Source organism: Suricata suricatta, chromosome 14 (genome assembly GCF_006229205.1).
Source record: "Suricata suricatta isolate VVHF042 chromosome 14, meerkat_22Aug2017_6uvM2_HiC, whole genome shotgun sequence".
In the NCBI taxonomy this organism is placed as follows: Eukaryota; Metazoa; Chordata; class Mammalia; order Carnivora; family Herpestidae; genus Suricata; species Suricata suricatta.
The window spans coordinates 17,241,350-17,264,513 of record NC_043713.1 but is presented as its reverse complement, the minus strand read 5'-3'; the positions used below and the strand labels follow the sequence as shown (position 1 = coordinate 17,264,513).

The 23,164-nt window shown below is 47.0% G+C and overlaps 1 protein-coding gene across 1 annotated transcript in view; it reads right to left on the bottom strand.

Annotated features, from left to right (window-relative positions):
- The window catches only part of FECH (ferrochelatase), a 35,336-nt gene extending 17,655 nt beyond the window's left edge, over window positions 1-17,681 (bottom strand). The window contains exons 1-4 of the mRNA XM_029922379.1: window positions 17,402-17,681; window positions 11,835-11,961; window positions 6,245-6,364; window positions 4,355-4,503 (exon numbers count right to left, since the gene is read on the bottom strand). Coding sequence (XP_029778239.1) covers window positions 4,355-4,503; window positions 6,245-6,364; window positions 11,835-11,961; window positions 17,402-17,468 — 463 coding nt within the window. The 5' untranslated portion in view covers window positions 17,469-17,681. The remainder of the gene's footprint in view (window positions 1-4,354; window positions 4,504-6,244; window positions 6,365-11,834; window positions 11,962-17,401) is intronic.
- Between the last annotated feature and the right edge of the window lie 5,483 nt (window positions 17,682-23,164).

The window sequence follows — 23,164 nt, the reverse complement described above, 5'->3', positions numbered from 1 at the left end:
GAGCGCTATGCCCACGATGAGTAATGATAAAGGCTAGCAGTTAAGGAATTTTTGTCACGTGCGGAGCACCAGGCCGATGTCTTTCAGGATTATCCTATTTAATATTTGCAATGATCCTAGAAGTGGGACTCTGTTATCATCCCCATTTTCAAGATGATGCGTCGTGGGGGAAGTCATCTGCGCGAAGCCCTACAGCCAGGACTGGGGAAGGCAGCTCCATCTGAAGAGAGCCCGCCCTCTCCTCATCACACTTTCTGGAAGGAACACAGTTCCCCTACAGGGGGGACTCCCGGCTTCATTAAAAGCAGTCAGATTCTACATAACTCAATTATCGTTTATTGAATGTATTTTAGATTTACTTTTGTGAAATGATTACACTTCGCATCTATTTCCTTCTGTATTTCCTAAATTCCTATCATGTGGTGTAACCATAGGAAGCCCGTTCCAAGTTATATTCCCACGTAAAACAGACCCTGTGAGTTAGTAGTCAATTCTACGCAAAGCCGGTATGAGCTGATTATTTCTGTACCAGCCACCAAGCGACAACTACTTCCCTTCAAAAAAAAATTTTTTTTTATGTTTTTTGTTTATTTTTGAGAGACAGAGAGAGAGCAGGGGAGGGTCAGAGAGAGAGGGAGACACAGAATCTGAATCAGGCTCCAGGCTCTGAGCTAGCTCTCAGCCCAGAGCCTGATGGAGGACTCAAACCCATGAACCATGAGATCTTGACCTGAGCTGAAGCCGGACGCTTATCCGACTGAGCCACCCAGTCGCCCCAACTACTTCCCTAAAAAACAAGAGTTTGAGGGGTATTCGGTGGCTCAGTCAGTTAACTGTCCGATTCCTGATTTCGGCTCAGGTCATGACCCTGAGGTTCGTTGAGTTCAAGCCCCTCACTGTTCTTTGTGAGGGTGCCGTGGAGCCTGTTTGGGATTCTCTGTCTCTCTCTGTCTCTCCTCCTACCCCCCCCCCCCCGCTCCCGCACAAGCATACTCTCTCTCTTTTTCTATCAGAAGAGATAAAATAAACTTTTTTTAAAAATGAGAGCTTGAAATATTTGTCTGCTCATAGTCATCACAATGTTTTGCCTAAATAGAATTTTTCCCAATAGAATAAACAAATAGACACAGTTTAAAAGTATATTTTATGGGGGTGTCTGGGTGGCTCAGTGGGTTAAGTATCCGACTTCAGCTCAGGCCATGATCTCACTGCCGGAGGTTTGAGTCCTGCATTGGAATCTGTGCTGACAGTGTGGAGGCTGGAGCCTGCCTCGGATTCTGTGTCTCCCTCTCTCTCTCTCTGTGCCTCCCCCCCTCACTCTCTCTCTTCTCAAAAATGAATTAATGTTAAAAACATTTTTTTAAAAAGTATACTTTACGATTTTGTAGGAAAGTAGGAGAAGGGAGAGGAAAGGAGAAGGAAAGGAACAGAGCGAGAGGCAGAGAAACCAGAACGCAGGAAGAAAAAGCCACACAAAGAGGGTGAGGCACCTGGGTCTCCATGACTGGGTTTCGGGTCCATCCTGTCAAGTGTAGGTAGGACCCGGAACCTCTTTCTGGGTAATATGGGCGGAGCCATAGAGCCACACCTAATCATCTTGGTCTTCAGCACAAAGCTCTCCCAAAGCAGTTTCCAATCCTGAGAACTATTTCATTTTTCCTACCTCTGCATTCTGTGTGATCACTGGCCCTCATACTCATTTTATACAGCATCTCTCCGGTAAGTCTTAAGAGATTTTCTCTCTGCCCCTTAAACAGACTAGCCTGTGGTAGCAGGGTCTCCCTGGACTGCAAGTGTCTAAGCAGAAACCATGAGTTTTGGATATGAAAAGCAGTATCAAATGGTGCAGGGCACTCAGTGTGCCACCGACGAATGAATGAGGGAACATTCCTGGGCCTTAGTAAGCACCACTACCTTCACCCCAAAGCAGATCTGCCAAAGCCGTCCATGCATGCGAGAGCCTGCCCAGAGGGTCCCAAGTGCCCACAGAGGACAGTGATAGGTCAGAGGGTCACCAGTACCACAGCCCTCCCAGGACCAGGCCCTGGACCAGCTCCCCCTGGACCAGCTCCTAGAGGAACTACGAGCAGCCCCTAGAGAATTTACCCTCCGCCTCAGTAAACGCTACCAGGAAGCTCACTCCATGAAGGTAAGGGGGTGACTTACTCACGACTTTATCCCTCATGTGGTCAGTGCTTAGAAATATCTGGCGGTTGGCTGGGATGGACGGAAGTGGGAATGAACGTGTGAAAGAGCAGGTACGTGAGTGAGCAAATGGGCCAGTGAACGGTGTGCGAAGGCAGGAAGCAGGGTTTCTTGGGACATTAGTAAAGTGCCTGGGCAGGCAAGCCGCTGAGACCATCAACTTATCCCCAAAGTTAGAGGGAATAAGAATAAACTCACTTCTTCATGTAAGTCTCTTTATGAGAGAGGATCAAATGATCAATTGCTGATTTTTTAAAAACCACTCTCGGGGCGTCTGGGTGGCTTAGTCGATTAAGCCTCCAACTTTGGCTCAGGTCAGATCTCACATTCGTGGGTTCGAGCCCCGCGTCAGGCTCTGTGCTGACAGCTAGCTCAGAGCCTGGAGCCTGTTTCAGATTCTGTATCTCCCTCTCTCTCTGTATCCCCTCTCATGCTCTGTCTCTTCTGTATCAAAAATAAATAAAACATTTAAAAAAATTTTTTAAAAATCACTCTCATAAATCTATGAAAATATGAAATGGATATTACTGTTCTTCGGTCCCTGCCAACGCAGGGAATAATCCTAGCATCCTGATGATCGTAATTCCTTTGTACTCGAAGGCCACAGATCGAAATAATCAGATGTCTGATAGGAAGTGGGGCAGTGGGTTAAATCCAAGTCATTGCATAGGAACTTCCAGGCCAACCCAGGAGGCTGAGGCCACAGCTGGCCCGTCTGGTCCGGACGACCCAGCAGCCCCGGCACAGAGAGGGGAGGGGGTGGGAAGGACACCCTGCATCTGTACGCCTTATTCAAGTCTGACAGCTCTGCTAGGGTCCTGGACAGCGCTGGAGACTATCCTACCAGGGCCACAGAGAAAAAGGCATCTTGCCTCCTCCTTTTTCCACTGGAGACAGCACAGCAATTGCAGATTTGATTCACACTAAACCTTTTATCATGATCAACTGTTAATGACCGGAGAGAGGGTTTCTTCTCTATCAGGTGAGTGTGAGTTTTCCTCATCTGACATTTTCAAGATGCGTGGTGGGCGTGGTGGGGCGTGGTGGGTATGGTGGGCGTGGTGGGGCGTGGTGGGGCGTGGCAGGGCGTGGCGGGGCGTGGCGGGACGTATGGCTGGACGGCAGTAAGAAATGCCCTTGAGCCACAACAAGGCAGGAAGCAAACTCAATATGCAGAAGCCTGATGGAGCCATTTTTCACGTGAGATGAGCTGAGGGCTGTGGCCTTTGTCCCCGTGTGATATGGGACACGGTGGCTTCTGAGAGCAGCTTGAGGTGACCCTCAGTGGTGTTTTCTCAGGCAAGAGTGAAGTGCTCTCGGTCCTGCCTGGCTGGTATGCTGTCCTTGAGGGTGACCGCTGTGTCACACCCCTGTCCTGATTCGGAAGCCCCCAACCGTACCTGTCATTAATGTATTTCACATGTCCTAACACACACATTTTTTGATTTAACATTTCTCACGTTGGCCCACAGATGCTATCTTACAACTACCTGGCAGCGTTTTTGTCTTAGTTCACACAAACACAACAGTGTGTCCCACAATCAATGGCGTCGTGAATGCAATTAAACATGAGCACTTATAATTCATTCCTACAGGGGCTGCTTCAATCTGCACATCATTCTGCACTAGAGGTTCTCAGAAGACAGCCTCCAGATGCACACACTCCTCTTTTCGGGGCCTCACCCTGGCTGGTGTTGCTGAGTGCCTAAAACAGCTGCTTGAAGTTGCTTACGGTCTAGAGGCCGCTAACTCTGCTCTGCTGATCGAGCCAGCTTTCTGCACAGAAAGAAAAGGCACAAGCAGCAGCCCTAATACGTTTCCAAAGATTTCTTTCCAGGGCAGTGACCTATGTATTCATGGTATGTGGTCTCCTCCTGATATCCTAGCTCAACCTCACACACACCCCAACTTCCTTTTGAAACTGATGTTCCAAATCTTTAGCTCTTCCATCTCTGACATCAGGAAGGAAGAAGCTACACAGCCAAGGCCAGGAGAAGGCCTCGAGCACCGAGCTAAGTGACCACGCGTCACGGGGAACCCCCATGAACCAAGAGCCGTGGGCACACAGAACTGCATGTGCCATCCAGTAATGTTTGCAACTTCATACCGACTTAGAACAAAATGAGATATTAATGCAGAGACGCTGTACCTGTGTCGGGGGACAGGTCATCCAGCAGCTTCACCATGCCTTCTCCTTGCTTGGAGGTCCACATCTTGATGGGGGACCCGCCTCCAATCCTGCGGTACTGCTCCTGAATTTTGGGGGTGCGGCGTTTCGCGATGATTGGCGCCAGCTTACTAAATCATTTAACAGGCAGGTAAGTGGCTTTTAGTCCACCTTAGCAACCTCAGAAACTACTCAATAGAAAAGATAAGCACACTTGTAAGGAGAGCCTAAGAAGATAGAGCCTTTAAAAACAGAAGCTGTAGGAGCACCTGGGGGGCTCAGTCAGCTAAGCGTCCAACTTCAGCTCGGGTCGTGATCTCACACTTCGTGAGTTGGAGCCCCGCATCGGGCTCTGTGCTGACAGCTTGGAACCCGGAGTCTGCTTCAGATTCCGTGTCTTCCTCTCTCTCTGCCCCTCCCCAGCTTGCACTCTCTCTCTTTCTGTCCCTTGCTCTCAAAAATAAATGAACATTAAAAATTAAAAAAATATATAGAAGCTTAAGGTCGCTGACAACAGCCAGCTCTTTCGGCCTCAATTAGAGAAAACTAAACGCTCTCTGAGGACCAGCCAGCTCTGCCCTACCAGTTGCTCTCACAACACACCAAACACTCGGGCACACACCCTCCGTGCGTGCCGGCCCCCATCGTCAGGCCTCCCGATCCGACCCCTAGTAGGAACTAGGATATGCAAGACATTCGGGAGCAAAAAATCCTCTTACGTGAAGAAAATGTATATTAATAATCACAGACACAACTGCATATGTGAGCAAAGATAAATGCACAGCACAGGAATGTTCATTGTAGCACTGTAAACAGCCTAAATGTCCACTGGTGAGCCACTGGTTAAATAAATTACGGTAGGACCAGGCAAGGCAGTTCTGTAGGGTCATAAAAAATAATAAACCAGGTCTATATGATCGTTTACAGAACAATCCCAAAAATACGTTGTTAATTAAAAAAAAAGAGCGGAGTGTTAAGTAACACATATAAGTATATTCCCATTTGTGTTAAAAAGGACAGGGGGATAGATATGTGCCTATACACCTATACATCTGTATTTCTATATATATACAGGCATGCACGTGCTTGGATATGCACGGACTGTTCCATCTGTACAATTACAGATGTCTGTATTTCTGTTTACATCTGTAACCTCCGTGGTGGGTAACTGGGAGGCTGGAGTTCGAGAGAAGAGACACTGCTCTTCGCTGAGAACATGTTTATGGTGCTTGCACTTTTTATCACCTGCATGTATACATTTTTCATTACAAAATAAGGAAGCAGGCAGGGATGAAAGGCAAAGGACAGCCACAATCCATGTCCACAGTATCAATGACCAATAATCACTGCTTTGCTGAGTATTAATCAGCTGTTGAGGGCCTAGTACAAATACATCTGTAACAGTCATTCAAGGGACATCGGGGCGCCTGGCTGGTTGAGTGGCCAACTCTTGATTTCGACTCAGGTCATGATTCCAGGGTCTTGGGATGGAGCCTGCTTAAGGTTCTCATTCCTTCTCTCCCTCTCTCTCTCTCCCTCTACCCCTCACCCCCACTTCATGCTCTCTCTAAATTAAAATTAAGAAAAGATTTTAAAGGGACATCAGGTGTGTCAAGACAACTGCAATTTCCAGAGCTCTGGGGAGGAAAGGGCCCAAGGGGAGCCCCTCCCCCAACGTGCTTTCTCTCTTCCCTGCATTTCTCGTAACATGATATCCTTCTTATACCTAACAGAAAATAATGCCGCTGCTCTAGTCACTGCCAGATATGCAAGGAAACCGTTTCTTTTCTCCAACTATAGAACTGAGGTGCACGTAAGGCAAGATGCACTACACGAGTTAGAAATAAGCGCAGGTGTTTCCACACGTCTTACTTTTGAATAGGAAGCGTCATGAGGTCTCGGTCCAGGAAGAGCCTCAGAAGGAAGTCGTGAACATCTCCCAGGGTTTCAGGGCCCCCCATGTTCAGCATCAATATCCCAGTCTTTGGCTTCCTGCGTGAAATCAAATGCGGTTGACTTGTAACTTTTTATTTTCCTCTAGGGTACATTTTTGGTTCAGCTAGCAAACTCACATCCAATCAGCTCAGAGGTACAAACCTATAGATCTTTTCACTGCTACCTGGGAATACACAAGGCCTCCCGGGTCTGCACAGGCCCAGCTCTGACTCTGACCTTGGTGTCCCAGCTGCATCCATGGCACTGGTCTCTGGGCTTGAAATGTTTCTCCATTAAACTGTCAGTCCCGAACAAAGATTCCTCCCACCCTTTAGGGACTGAGAGTCAAGGTCTAAAGCTAAAACTGTCCTGAGGCTGAAGCAAATGTTCATGTGAATACTTTACAGATACACAAATTACATATTTTGGTCTCTCCAAACTTCAGTCTCCTCATATATAGAGAGAGTCCAGCATATCCCTAAAGGTTGTTTTGAGGATCGACAGCATAGTTACTTAGCATGATCTGGAACATACAGGAAGCTCTATCGTACACAGAGAAACCATGAACTTCCCTTGTAAACCTCCACAGTATAATAGCAGCCCATCCCTCATTCTTCTATCTGCTCCTTTCCCTTTAATTAACTATTAAATTACTGCTGACGAATGATTTCTTCCTACTCTGCTTCCTTCTCCAGAGCCTGCCTTCCGGTTCCCCCTTCCTCAGTGTCTCCTGTGTGATAAAGTACCCGCCTCACTTTGCACTCACCTCTCCATCCTCCATCTAGAGCCACAGCCTAAGGGGTGCTGGCAAGAAACTGCTCTTATTCAAAGAGGTCTCAGGCTAGAGAATCAAGCACTAAAGGAGCAAGAAGAAGCAGGAAGAATATCATGCAGTTTGGGGGAAGTTAAATAAACCAAAGGACCATGCAAACTCTGAGCCTCTAAAATGCAGAGACGCTCTGGACCCTGCACAGATCGGAGTGAGCCAGGCCGAGAGGAGTTCTCCATGCCTAAACACCTTCATGGGGCAAGATGGAGCCAGAGCGGGACCGGGTGCCGCCCGCATACTTCCGGTAGCCGCCGGAAGCCCAAGGCTAGAGACGTGGCACCATGGGGTCAGAGCCTGAGATGAGGTCCTGGAGAACTGGGGCCCATGCAGGGAAAGAGTCTGCGGGTAGGGACACTGCAAGGCAAGGAGTGTTTCTTCCATTCATGCTTTTCATTTTTGCATTTGTAAAAACTTAGATATAATTTATATACCATAAAATTTTCCATTTTAAAGTACAAGTCAGTGGCTTCTAATATACGCAAAGTTATGCAACCATAACAACTACCTAATTCCTGAACATTTTCATAACCCTCCAAAAAATATTCCCACATACCAGAACAATTCCCCATCCAGCCTCTTTCTCACTCTTGGCAACTAATCCTCCACTTTCCCAGTCTGTGCATTTGCCTATTCGTAGAAATGGAATCACATAACATGTGGCCCTTTGTGCCTGGTTTTCTTCACTCAGCATAAAATGCTCAAGGTCCATTCATGTGATAGCGTGAACCAGTCCTTCTTTCCTTTCTTCTAGCTGAATAATATTCCACAGCACGGATGGATGCGCTCTCCATTCACTCTTGATAAAGCTGCTGAGAAATAACCAGCCTGAAGTTCATCTGGAACACCACTGGTACAAATGCTGAGGGGCCCCACTCTCCAAGCCTCCTACCTCAAGGCCACCTCCAGCTACCGCAGTGACCAGGCCAAGACGTGGATCTTGTCTGGAAGACTGTCCCTAATGTGTGCCAACACCAATGAGCTCAGGATGGCACTCTAATTGCAATGTTTAAACAAGTGCTAACAACGTTTGGGATCGTGTTAGGCAGCAACCTGTCGAATTCATACAGGTGGAAACTGTTTTCATGACCAAACACACTACAGGTGAATGAGGCAGAACTCTGAATTCTCCATCTAAATTTGCAAAATAGGAACCAATTCGTGGGGTTGGGGGAATGCTGCATTCTAGTGGCATCAGAGATCTTCCAGTTTAGACCCCGGTGTAAGGACGAACTAAGTCCACCTCTCACGTCGTTGTCTTAGCATTTCTCTTCCCCGGCACCACTGACGTTCTGGGCTGGCTGAGCCCGTGCAGTGGAGGCTGTGTGGTGTATTGTAGGATTCTGGGAGCCACCCAGCCTCTACGTGCCGGATGGCAACGCACACATCCTGCCCCAGTTGTGACAACCGAAAACGTCTCCGGACATCGCCAAATGTGTCAGTGAGGGGGAACACCCCCTCCCTCTACTGAGAACCACGGGGTCAGAGGAAGGGGGTTTGATCTCCTTTTCATTAAGCATCTACTCTGGGAGATGTCATCGTCCTACAACTTTTCCACCTCCTCTGACCAAATGTCCTGTCAATGAATTAGCAAGCTGGTGTTTAAGGTTTTTTTTTTCTTAATACCTAAAAGTTCCAGATTCTTATATTGTGAAACTGTAAAATATTCCCTTAATCTTTCCACTTAGACAACCTGTGTTCTGGGATCCTGTCTCTCACCCTCAAAATCTGTGACTCACAATAAATTAAGCGCATTTTTCCATGGATTGCTGCCAGTTAACAGATTACTGGTTAAGAAACCCCAGGCTGAGAGACTTACCTAAGCCACAGAGGGTATCAATGTGCAAACGAGATTTAGAACCGTTTTTCATCTATAACACCTGAGCTCAGGACAAGAGTGGCTTGCAATTGGATGTGATTCTGCCCTGCAAACCCATGTCTCGTAAACCGTGTTGATCTTACACATGAAAGCGATGCACGATTTGAAAGTACCTAAATACACATGCACTTAATTCGAAACTGTGTTATGCATGATGAATGGCGCATTAGCTGCCCTAGTCTGACACCCTCTACTGGGGAATGGGAAGTGCAGAGCCAGAGCTGTGATCTCTGTCTCTCCTCCCCTCCAGACAGAGCCCATCTGAGACCAAGCTCTAAATGTCAAGTTCCCTTTGTTTGAACATAAAAGTGTAAATAGTGTAACATATTTAAAACTTCTCGCTTGAAAAGGTTTCAACATTCTGCCATTTTTATAGTCTGGGACTCTCAAACTATGAGGCTTTTTCCTTTGAGTGCTAATTGCACATAACAGAAACTTAAGATCATCAATTAATAAACAGAATAATTCTATTATACTGTATATGGTCAGCTTTAAGATAAAGAAACACATTCTACCTCTTCGTTAAACCTCCAGGATGTAATTGGCCTGAGGATGTATGCAAACCAGGGCCCACGGGCCATATCAGTACATACATACCCTATTTTTGTAAATAAAGTTTTATTGGGACACTGCTCCACTCATTATTTAACATAGTCGCTATGGCTGCTCTCACATTATAACAGCAGAGTTGAAGAGCAGCAAGAGACCAAATGGCCCACTATCTATCCCTTTACAGACAAGTCTACTGACCCCAGGCCTAGTGGAGGTCTCATCTAGTATAGTTTGAGCGCTACGTGGCACAAGGCCTTCATGTCTGGAAGGAGAATGATGCATAGAAACACTGATCACTTCATCATCTCTATTATTTAAAAACTAGAGCGGCGCCTGGGTGGCTCAGTTGGTTAAGTGTCCAACTTCGGCTCAGGTCATGATCTCATAGTTTGTGGGTTCAATCCCTGCGTTGGGTTCTGTGCTGACAGCTCAGAGCCTGGAGCCTGCTTTGGATTCTGTGTCTCCCTCTCTTTCTCTGCTCCTCCCCCACTCATGTTCTCTCTCTCAAAAATAAATAAATAAACATTAAAAAAAAAAACCAAACTAGAAATAATGCAAGTGTGCCATAACATGGAGATGGATAAATAAATTGTGACTTAATAAAACACTCTTAAGCTATTAAATTAATGGTGAATATTTATATTTAGATGGTGGATATATTATTAAATTTAAAAAGAAGAAATTATAAAAATACATGCTCAAGATGGTCACATTTTGGTAAATATTCACTGAATAAATAGCTATAGGTACAGACAGAGACAAAACACTGGGGTGGTGAGATTATCGGTGATTTAAAAGAAATTTTTTTTTTGCCTGTCTGCTTGTCCTAAACTGAACCCATTTCTCTTATATAAAGATGACATAAAGTTATGTAATGGAATTTCTACATTTTAGATTTTTATTTAATTTTAACAATTTAATATTAAGGTTTTTAGGTTATTTATATTATTGGCTTTTGCTACTGGGACAATATAGCAATGAAATAATTTTTCTCCCAAGGTTCCACACTCAATCAGCTCTTCAGGTTACATCACATAGTCACCCCAAATCCTAAGTACTTAGAGCAGTTTGGATCACGGCTGAGGAGAGAAAAGCGGGGCTGTGGGGACAGCAGGAAGAGAGTCCCCACCGCCAGGACAGAGACAGTATCCTGCTTCCTGTTTTCCTAACCAGATTCAATCACTGAGGACGCCAGAGACTTGAAAAGAGATGATCTGAGGCCCCTCCCCTAATGCTCTATCCCCCCTAAGCCTCAGTTTACTCAGTGTTCAACGAACCCAAAGTCACACAATTAAAGACAACCACCACAAAGCAAGACTATTTTCACAGCTCCGTCGCTAGAACTGTCAAGGAGTCACTAGTTCACACCAGGCTCCTTCTTTCGCTCCGCTAGTGTTACGGTGGGTATTTCTATGTACCCACCTGCATAACTGCCCACTGGAGTCCTGTGGCTGCCCTCCCCCCGCTCTCCTTGCCCCCCTGCCCCCAGCCCAGAGGAAGACTGAAGAAGAGCAGTGGACTCCGTGATGGGGGCGGAGTCGTGGACCAAGGCCGTGCCCTCCTACGTCCACCTGCAGACAGCAGGGTGACATTCGAAACAGGTACTTTATTCCTTTAATAAATCACAAATCATATTATGTCATGTCGAATTACGCTCGCCCTGTTAGCAGTAGACAACATTGGCAGAGTCTACTAGATAAATTCTTGACGATTAGTCATTCCTCATCCTATACAGGACACACATTTCATAGGTATAATTATGTTAGGTCCGTCAATACATTTCTAGTGTACATATAATTTGTGGTACGTGACATATTCCAGAACTAAATTCCTGCATCATTTGCAGACTGTGTGTACTGAGCTACGTGTCCTTTAACAAAAGCCCTGTGGGATTTTTGTCAATCGTATCTCAAGAAAGCTGGGAAAAAAATTTTGTAACCTACAAAAAAAATGGGAAAAAATTAAAAAAAATTTACTAAATACATTGAATTTAATTAAAATTTTTTAAGCTATTTTAATTAAAATGTATTAAGTTTAAAAAATGTTTAATCTATAAAAATTCCAAAAAAATGTTAAAACCTTAAGGGGGGTGTGTGTGTGTGCATAACGTGTAGCTCTCCAGCTACTGAAAGGAAGCCACGGACACAACACGGTCCTCCGTCCACGCTGGCATTCCCAGCAGCGTTCCTCCGAAGGCAGCCTGTATCCACTCACTGGGGTCTGCATCGACAAAAAGAGATTCTTACTAGTACCTAAAATTGCAGTCATACCTCTTCCCGGGCTGAACTTGAGGTTTTGGGCTTCTGGCACTCTGGGCTGTTTCCGTGGCTGCCGCCGCCGTGGCTCCAAGCGACTGGTCCCTCCAAGGCTGGCGGGCCCTTGAGCTGCCGCGCACCACTGTGACACAATGAAAGTAGGGGTGTGAAATCTAGCTGGGAGGAGGTCCTCGGAGCAGAGGGGCCCAGATTTAAAACTGGGGGACGCTAGAGCACAGGTGATGTCCGCAGTGTTTCTGTGCACGTGGGGAAAGGCACTCAAGACCCCTCCGCCAGGCGTGGGGTGGCATCCCCTGGGATGGCTCCGCAGGACCTGCACGGAGCCTTTCGAAAAACACACCTCCTCACCCTGCCCTGGCAGATTTTCCACAATCCCTCATGAGGATCACTGCATGTATATGAAAGATACAGACAGCACCGTGCTGCTCACACGCAAGGGACAAGCCTGCAGGGAAGGTTCAGAGCCACTGTTTTTTTTTAATTTTTAAATATTTTTTATTTATTTTTGAGAGACAGAGAGAGACAGTGCAAGCAGGGGAGGGTTAGAGAGAAGGAAACACAGAATCTGAAGACAGGCTCCAGGCTCTGAGCTGTCAGCACAGAGCCTGATGCGGGGCTCAAACCCACGGATGGTGAGATCATGACCTAAGCCGAAGTCGGACGCTTAACTGACTGAGCCACCCAGGCGCCCTGCCGCTGCTTTACTGAGTGGTACTTGAGGCAGCTCTCAACCAGCTGACCAGACCTCACATCTGCCTATAAGCCTCCTCCAGTGAAGCCCCAGTGCAGAGAACCCAGCACTGCCCTTGGGCCCTGACAAGGGGCATGGCAGCTCTACTTTAGGGGGCCTCCTCCTGCTGCAGCCTCCCCCACAGGGTGTGCAGTCTGCACAGCCAAGGATTCATGGACCAAGAGCCCATGACCTACACTCCTGACCAGGCTCCCGGTACCCGGGGCCCAGAATGCCCTGTCCCCAAGGCCCACACCCACTGCAGGGTCTGTACAAGCCTCTTTCCTAGCTCCATCCTCCTGACAGCTGATTGTGCCGTCCACGTAAGCAATTCTTGACCTCAGGGAAGCGATTTGCAGGGGCAAGAATAGAACCGGAGTGTCTCCGTGGGCATACGCACCAGACTCTTCACAACACAGGGCACAGCTGGCAGTGGGAAGAGAAGCAGGGAAGCCTACAGATCAGAGGCAACACTCCCATGGCTGCGACATTCCAGCAGGAACTCTGTGGAGTTCAACAGTTCACCCTTCTAGGTCATTACAAACGTCTATTTGCCAGTATTGGAGATGAGAATGTATTTGACAGCTTGTTAGCTTGCGATCCCACATATGACACATGGGTCTCCGTGTGCACTCTTGTCCGGGGCCCCACCAGAGTTTAGCTGTGGGCCTGGAGAACCCACCGGAACTGAGAAGCCCGTGGGCCATCCTTAGTTGTAGCATGAAGAATAGTCATCCTTAAGCGGCATTCAGTGAGATGAAACGGAAGCCATACCGTAGACACCCAAGGTGGCAATGTGGGGACAGTGGTTACTGCTGTGTCCCACAGTGTACACATGACCTCCCTTCCCCATTCTCAAACCAGCTGATTTGAAACCAGCTTGAGATCCGTCTCCTTCTGCCCTCCTCCTACTTCCAAGTCAGAGGAGTGGTGAGGAACTCAGGCTGTGACCAGCCATTCTGACCGCATGCAGCTCTGCCTCTTACCAGTCACGTGACCGGGGCCAGGCTCTCCTCATTCGAATCCTTAGTTTCCCCAGTAAAATGACACCACCTTGCTATCAGGATCCTTGTGACGATTACAGCAGATAGGACCAGTGGAGTACTCTGCACAGCACCTGCCACATATGATTAGTGCTGGCAGTCATTTCAATTGTAAGTGTCTAGGGCATAGGGACTATCCCACTGTTATCTTCCCCCCCCCCCCGGCTATAAAATATAGGAGAACGGTATCTGTAGATTCCCAGCTCTCCGTGTTGTGCACACCCAACAGAGCCAATTATGTGAGCTTGTGCTGAACAGCCCTTATTAACTCAAAGTGGAAGTGCAAAGATTGACATATAGAAGTTCAATTCAGCTCAAATGAAGTCCCAAGCCAACTCACATCTCCTTGTTTGAGACAAGTTCAATTCTGAACTGCATGAAATTTCACGGGGTTTTCAATCAGGCCACAACGTCTGCAATTCCTTCTATGAATGTGATTATATCGGATTCCATGGGGTACTAGAATAGAATTGGGGCATTACATGATTTCGCTGCTGGTGGTAAGACTTCCTCCTGTGAATCTTAAAAAGGGAGTGGCAGAAGGAAATCCAGGTGAGACCAGAGTCGTCAACTAGGACATTAGTTATTTCCTACTACAATTGGGGAGCTGGGAGTTTTTCGAGCTGCCGTGCCCTATACCTACAAAATCCTCTCCTCTGTGGCTGAACATATTCTCTGAGGGCAATGCTGCTAATAACGGATGCTTTGTGCTCAGGACCAAGGATTAATACACCCACCTCTCCAGGACTTTTCTCTAACTCCTCTCCCCTAAGGATCTGAAGTTTCCACAGAAACTACAAGTAGTCTCTGACCAAACAACTAGTATAGGCGTAGCTAAAGGGGTTTTGAGTAATTATTCAAACAAAAGACCAGCTGAGACTCCTGAATACACTCAGTTCACAGCTTAACAGAAACCAAAGAACTCAAAGAACTATTCCAAGCCTCACTTTTCTCATCTGTATAATGGTGATAAGGAGGCCGACCTGCAGGGCTGTTGTGAAGATTAGGAAAAAAATCTTTAAATCTATGTCCAGCCCCAAGAACAGCGCCTGGCACACTGTATATGGTTAAACAAGAAGTAACAATACTCAATTGCAGGGACTTGCCCATTTATAAACTGAAACCAGGTATTCTAACCCGACTTAGGACACGAACTGCTCATCTACCTTTTAAAGGCCTACAGACCAGAAAAGCTATAAATCTAGGAAAATGCAGAAGAGAATATAAAGAAAGCAAAACTTCATAACTCCCGGATAAACCCAAAAGGTGAAGCGTTCAAAAAGTACATATGTGACTTAAAGAGGTTCATGGGTATCAACTGGTTCTCCAAAACCAGATTATTTAATATTTTGGATGCTTGGGGGTAGGGCACAGGAGGGTATAAAGCAAGGCATACAAGTACTTTAATATATAACGGAGCCATCTTTTTTTTTAAGTTTACCTATTTATTTTGAGAGAGAGAGAGAGAGAGAGAGAATGGGACAGAGGCACAGAGAGAGGGAGACAGAGAATCCCAAGCAGGCTCTCCAGAGCCTGATGTGGGGCTTGAACTCACAAACTGCAAGATCATGACCTGAGCCAAAGTCGGATGCTTAACTGAGCCACCCAGGCACCTCGAGCTCTTTTGTATCCTACAGGAGATGTGATTTATTTCAAAAAGTACTTATAAAAATAGGTAACATTTAAAAAACTAACAAATAACTGGGACACCTGGGTGGCTCAGTGGGTTAAGCATCTGACTCTTGATTTTGGCTTAGGTGATGATCTCATAGATGATGAGTCTGAGCCCCACGTTGGGCTCTGTGCTGAGCCTGCTTGGGATTCTCTCTCTTTCTCTCTCTCTCTCTCTCCCTCTCTCCGCCTCTCCTTCGCTCTCTCAAAAACAAAGTTAAAAAATTAAAATTAACATAAATAACATCCAATATTGTGACTATTAAAAACACTTGGGGAAGGGAGGCTTTAAAGAATTACTTTCTGGTATGAACTAAAATGTTCTAATGTCCTTAAACACTGATAGTCTTTTTCATTATTCTAGATTTTTTTTTCTAACTATAAAAGACCTACATGCTCAGTGTAGAAAATCTGGAAAGAAAAGGCAAAAACAAAAAACAACAATTCACTAATCTACCAACTTTCTAACTTAAAAATATATGTAGAGTATAGAGTATGTGGCTCACACCAGGGAACCGCTTACTGATTCTGTAATACGCTAAAAACTTAGTGTAAAACTTGGCTTTTGCACTTTTACTTTCAGAATTTGTTTTCAGAAATACAACTCAATTTTTTCTAACCCAGATAATGTTAATTCCTTCATATCAACAAGGTGATTACAGTATTATAACTACGTCTTCAAAATCAGAGTTCATAATTCAATTGGACTTCAAATCCACATTTACTATGGTTTCTGAGTCCTTTCACTTGGTTACTTATAACCTGGAACAAATCAAGCTTTACCGGCATCCAGCTAATAATCATGGCGAGACTATGAAGTGTATTCCCTTTCTCCTTTCACCTTTTTCCTAAGCTCAAGCCAGGTGAGTGGCATCCTTAAAGGGTCACAGTTACAAACGCTACAGTTAGTGTCCCAACCAGGTGTTCTCGCACTTACTCTCATTGGCTCATCTTGGAAGCGACCTACATTCAAAATTTGCATCAGGGGGCACCTGAATGGCTCAGTTGGTTAAGCTGCCGACTTTGGCTCAGGTCATGATCTCATGGTTTGTGGATTCGAGCCCCGCGTCCCCGCGTATGGCCCTGTGCTGACAGCTCAGAGCCTGGAACCTGCTTTGGATTCTGTATCTCCCCCTCTTTCTGCCCCTCCCCAGCTCATGCTCTGACTCTGTCTCTCAATAATAAGTAAACATTAAAAATAATTTCTTTTAATTTGCATCAGAAACATGCTGGGCTGTCGGTAGGTCTGTTTTTTTCTTTTATAGTTTATTGTCAAGTTGGTTTCCACGTAACACCTAGTGCTCATCCAGACAAGTGCCCTCCTCCATGCCTGTCACCTCCCTTCCCCTCTACCCCTCCCCCATCAGCCCTCAGTTTGTTCTCAGGATTCAAAAGTCTCTCCTGGTTTACCTCCCTCCCTCCCCCAACTATTTTCCCCCTTTCCCCTCCCCTATGGTCCTCTGTTAAGTTTCTCCGGTTACACTTATGAGTGAAAACATTCGGTACCTGTCCTCTGCCTGTCAGTAGGTCTTACTCGTTTTCCAAAAATCTCTAGGAGATACTAGCCCAGACTGCCTCGCAGTGGGTGCTGCTGCCTAAGGACAAGTGAGCACCAGGTGACGCCAGGGGCTAGGGCAGAGCAGCAGCGGGCACACCGCGACCCCTATCACCAGGGAAGGAACTCTATGACCGATGTCCGCGGCGATGACGATGATGATGCCTTCGTTACCGTCTTCAGTGGTAGGTCCTTCACACACGCTCCCTCCCATAATGCTCACAACAACGCCCTGAGCTCATTATTCTGATTTTACAGATAAGAACTAAGGTGCGGATAAATCCCGGTACCGCTCAAGGCAACCCAGCTGACTCATGCTGCTACGGGACCCCTAGCGGCCGCGTCCCAGGGACCCCAGACGACCCAAGTACCGCCCTCCTCGCCTCTCCCAGGAGAGGGCCCCTTTCCGGTCCCGTCTCCACGTCTCCCCTAGCCCCGAAGTGCCGAGCTTCCAGCGCCGCTCCCAGAACCCCCCAGACCGGAGGGCCCCGACGCGAGCTGCCCGCTGCCCACGCTGTCGCGGGGACCCTGGCGGCGTGGCGGCCGCGACAGCCTCACTTACGCCGATCGCGGAGCAGGACGCCCGCAGTTCGCAGGGCAGCAGCCATGTTTGCGCCGCCTGTGAACATTCCTGGGGCAGCTTCGGCCCAGGACTCGGGTTCCTCCCGCCGCGGCGCGATCGGATGTCGGCCTGGAAAGCTCCGAGCCACTGGCACTGACACCACAGGCCGTCCTAGCTCAAGTTGCTGCCCCCTGCGCCTGGACGGCGCGCGCGTTCATTCGCTGCTCGGCGGCCCGGGCTCGGGGACCCGGCCAGGGGAAGACACGCCCCTCGCGGGACCCCGCCCCGGCGCGGGGCCGTCCTGGGGTAAAGAGGGCGGGGGCTGTGGTAGTGGCCCCGCCCCACCAGCCAGCAGTTTCCCGCACTGCAGCCCTTCTTCCTGCTCTGATCACCCTGAATGAATTCCCTGGTGCAGATGCCAATCTGGCCAAGTCTGGAGCCGCAGCCACAACTCAGTAAAGTGCTTTCCAGACATTTCCAATACTATTACTTAGATATGAGAATGCTTTTGCCTCCCTTCTCCAGTTTACTTGCCTCGTTACAGTTTTGTTATATGTTTGGTACAGTTTTGTTATATGTTTGGTTTTCTGAATAGGAAAAGGAATTGTTTTATATGAGACACTCATGAATGACATATTTAATTTCTCTGTGGCATCTCTATACGGCACAGTTTGACAGAGTGGGGCTAGAAAGTAAACATTATGCTGCTAACATGAAAACGTCAGGAAAAATGAAGGCCAGTCCAGCAAATTGGTTCCTGGGACAGATGGCATGGTGAGGTTTGCCGGTACAGCTGCGCGTCGTCACCAAGTAGCTGTCTGGTCCCAATCCCTCACACGCAATAGGCACCGGCCTCATTTCTAGCCATTCCTGCATTCTCACACCTCCACCTGCAACCCCAACCAGTGTTCTGTGCACCTTGGAGTACAAGGCAAACATTGGAACAGAAAGGTCTCAGACATTATTCACTCATTGATCAAGAATTGATCACCTACTGTGTGCACTGGAAAAACAGCAGTGAACAGAGAAGATGAGTGGCTTACATGAGGGTTAAGGGAGAGACAAAATAACCAGCCACGTGTTATTCGGGGTGATGATGAGCGTTAGAAAGAAGGAAGCAACATAAGGGAGATGGAGAAGGGGAGGCTAGACTGAGTGGAAAACCACTTTTCTGTAGCTAAAATTTGTTCTGGTTAATTGATTATCAAAGTTGGTCCTCATTATGGTTAGAGGCCAAATGTAAAACATCAACTTAAATGCCTTTCATATTACCTACATGATCTTCAGATCCAAGCAGATGTCCCCTGAGAAATGGACAGGAAAACGTTCTCCACGTGCCAAACTGCTCTCCTATATATTCTGCTTTCTACCCTCGTGATGAAAATTATATTCATTTAATTTGCCCTTTGGAGGTGATCTTTATGGTGTACTTTTCTGCCTAAAGCTTAAACCCATTTCTTTTAAGTAAGCTGCACAGAAAGGCTCTACATTTTGAAATGCTGTGCTGGACAAAGTGTAGGCAGGTCCTGAGAACTAGGAAAGGCTAGGGGTTTTAGAAGTTTGAGCTGCACAGTTACTCTGGAAGGCTCTGGATAAGTCACCCCTGCATCCCAGGGCTGTGCCCCCTCTGCTAGGTGGAGATAACAAGGGGTTTCTAGCCCCTCCTAGAGAAATGCTGATGATTAGTGACAATGCACAAAGATGCCAAATCTCACATAATCAACAACTAGGACGGGTATCTGACCAGAAAGGAGAAAGGAACTAGCAACACATGCTTTGTGAAATATAGCCACGTAACTACATTAAAAAAATGAATTAGCAGTTTCATACATTTTATTCACATCTTATATTTTCATTTTTACTACCTTGAAAAAAACCATTCAAAATCCCTCATGTAGAAAACCCTCCGATGCACATATTAAGACTCATAGGTTGTAGGTGGAAACAGACCTTCATTATTTTTCCCAAACAGAGAGTATCTAAAAACTGTTATTTCTAATCTCTGGCTTATTTCTTACAAATATCCAGCATCGTAGCTTTCCAACAAGTAAATTTTTGTTTTTATAAATGAAAGCTGATAAAATGTATTTTATACTGGTCGTTTTCAAAACCGATTAGAAAACACAGCCCTTAACCCAGAAATTATGAATTCTAAATGTGAGTTTCCTAAGAACACCAGAAAAAATCTTAAACAGCTAAACAAATTTATAAAACTTAAGATATTCGTGTGTGTGCGCAAATGTACATATAAATGCATTTTTTTTCTGCCTTACGTATTTGTGGCAAAGGTATACCCCACTTCTCTTAGCAAGCAGAAGGCCAAAGGCACAGTCTCTGGGTCAATTTGATAAGCTGCACCCGAAACCACACAGGAGAAGTGTTGACTGAAACTGGGTGACTTAATTGGTGAAGAAAGCACTCTCCTGTCACAGACAACCCTCTGAGTTCAGCCTTTGGTCCTAAATGAAATGAACTTGTTGGTTTCAGCTCAATGGTTCAGGGAAGGGCAGGGGGATCACCTAATTCATTATTTGTCATGATTGGCACCTCTGAGCTACACACACTAAATTTAGATCACTCAAGTCTGTGTCCTTAATCAGAAAAACAACAGGGCGAGAAGGGGTGGTGTGCAGTACAAGAGAAACCGTGGCTGCGTGAGGCAGACGAACGGTGAGCTATAATCATCGCTCTGAGAAAGCTGATCGATTGTCCCCGCAATTGTTTTGCAGCCAAGAGGCCACCAGATCCAGGCCAAAGTGGTGTGCATTTTGACTTCCTCTCTTAACCACACAGAGCCTGAAGCCCACGAGTGATGAGAGGTCTATTAGTTCATCCATACATATTTACTGAGTGTCCACAATAATCAAAGCCTTATATCAGGCAACAGGAAGGATAAAAATGTAGAATGAAATGTATGCTCTAGGAGCTCATTCATTTACAAAACAAATAGCATGGGGAGCCTACCTGTGTCCGGGATGTAGTAGGGACTGGGTTTGCAGCAATAAATTGGACTGTTTCTACTTTCGCGGAACTCACGCTCTTTTTTTTCTTAAGTTTATTTATTTATTTTTGACAGAGGGAGGAGGGCCTGAGAGAGGGAGAGACAGAATCCCAAGCAGGCTCCTCACTGTCAGCACAGAACCCAACACCGGGCTCAAACCCACGAACCGTGAGATCATGACGTGAGCCGAAATTAAGAGTCAGACGCTTAACCCACTGAGACACCCAAGCACCCTGGAACTTACATTCTTGAAGGCAAGGAAGACAGTAAATGAAAGATATACAATATAATATCAGGTGTGACTAGGGACCATGAAGAAAAGTAAAAGAGGCGAAAGAGTAGAGAGAGGCAGGAACTGCTAGTTTCAGTGGTGCAGCTGGACATGACGTCTCTGCAAAAGTGGGTCTCTGAGCAGGGGACCCATGGAGATCGAGGGGGGCTCTCTGCAGAGGGGCTTTGCAGAGGGATCGGCAAGGCAGGAACACATTCGAAGCTTTAGTCAGTTTCCTAGGGCTGCTGGGACAAAACATACCACAAAACAGGCAGTTGAAAACAACAGAAACGCATAGCTTTGAAGGCTAAAAGTCCATAAGGCAGGTGCCACCGGGACCACACTCCCTCTGAAATCTGTAGAGAATCCTTCCCCCGTTCCTGCCCAGCTGCCGGGGTGGCCAGCCATCCTCGGCCATACTTGGTCCGTAGCTGCATCGCTCCATCTCTGCCTCCATCGTCATGGGATTTTCTCTGTGTGTCTGTCCTTTCGTAACCTCTCATAAGGGCACCAGTCATATTGGTGTTTTATTGAATCCTGGCCTACCCTAGGGGCCTAGCCTATTGACCTCATCTTCAATTAATTACATCTGCAAAGAGCCTACTTCCAAATAAGGTCACATTTGCAAGTAGCAGAGGTGAAGATTTCAACGTATCTTTTCAGGGAACCCAACCCAGGGCAAGGCTTTTGAGGACCCCAGTGTCTTGAGCAGAGGGTGTAGGCTGAGCAGCAGGAAACTTGGGCCAGCTGATGCAGGGCTTTGTAGGTAACGAAAGACAGTGGTCCTCTGAGTGATCTCCATTTAGCCCAGTGATCCAAGGGGATGTTTCAGAAGGTTCACTTTGCAGTGTGGGAAATAAACTGGAGTGCCTCGCCAGCATTAAGACACTTACCGCAAGACCGAATTCATTAATTTTCTTCTCTGGGTTGTGGCTTTTTTACGTTCATACGAGTCAGAGTGGTTTTTTCCCAGAGCTCTCTGCTCCCTGGGTAGTGGAAGAATCCCTGAGACTCTGCCTCCGCCAGGACCCAGGGATCTCGCCAGTCTTAGGCACGGTGGGTGTTCATTTCCTGGCTTGGTTTTCTGCTCCTGGCCGTTGTGTAAAAACCGGGGGAATTGACTCTTTCCAGGAAGCTTTCATTCCCTTTGCAGAGCCCTGGGCTGATGACAGGCTTCCTTGTCCTTCTCTGGGCCACGAGGCCAATTCTCTAGATCTCTTATCACAGGAGAACAAGCCCTGAGGCCCTGCTTCCTGTAAGCAGAGGTCCTGCCCAGTTTCCACCTTTCTGTCTGGGCGTGGGCATTCTTGGAGCTGGGTACACAATGCATTCACTTTGTGGAAATTCATAGAGTTGCCCGTTTATGAAATAGGCCCTTTTCTGTATGAATGTTACATATATATTTTTTTCTGTTTTTTTAAATTTATTTTTGAGAGACAGAGAGAGACAGCATGAGCAGGGGAGGGTCAGAGAGAGAGGGAGACACAGAATCTGAAGCAAGCTCCAGGCTCTGAGTAGCGGTCAGCACAGAGCCCAACACGGGGCTCGAACCCACGAACCATGAGATCAAGACCTGAGCTGAAGCCGGAAGCCGGATGCTTAACCACCCAGGCACCCCTGAATGTTATATTTTAATAATACTTTAAAAAGCACCTTCCTGAGGCACCTGGGTGGTTCAGTCAGTTAAGCGTCCGACTTCAGCTCATGATCTCATGGTTTGTGGGTTCAAGCCCCACGTCGGGCTCTGTGCTGACAGCTAGCTCAGAGCCTGGAGCCTCTCTTCAGATTCTATGTCTCCCTCACTCTCTGACCCTCCCCTGCTCATGCTGTCCCTCTGTGTCTCTCAAAAATAAATTAAAATATTAAAATTTTTTAAAAAGCACCTTCCCTGTGTCTTTATCTGGGCTCAGTCCTCCCCCTAACCCTCAATCCTAACCTAAAAGCCCTGGCTTTGAGACCCTCAGACTTCCCCGCCCTCCTATTCTAATGCCTAGAGATGCGCCTTTCACACTCAGCTGAGATTTGGGGGTGGAGGGAATTATTATGTTTATTTAGTAAATCCATCTGTTTACAGTGGGGGAACTAGAGGTAACCCGAGGTTTCCCCGAGAAAAGTCAGGGGTGATCTCAGGTTGAGAGGAGAAAGGGATGCTTTATCATCCAAGTGGTCTCAGACCTTACAAGAAGAATGGGGCTGAATGTCCTCAACGTGAGGGGACACGGAGGCAGATAAGCACGCAACACCCAAGCGCAAGGCATTCACTTCGCCCCGGCACAGGGTGCAGGAAGGACTAAGAGTTAGAGCTGTGGGGCTCGTGGGTGGGGATCGTCTGGCGGTCACTGAGAAGCGAGGCCTGCTCGGGGCTGTGCTCTGAGGAAACAGCTGAGCCAGCGAGCGTGTGCAGGCTAGAGCGTGAGACACGTGAGGCGGGGAGAACAGTTAGGAGACAGGAGACAGTGCTGGTGGTGTTTTGTTCATTTTCAAGCACAAA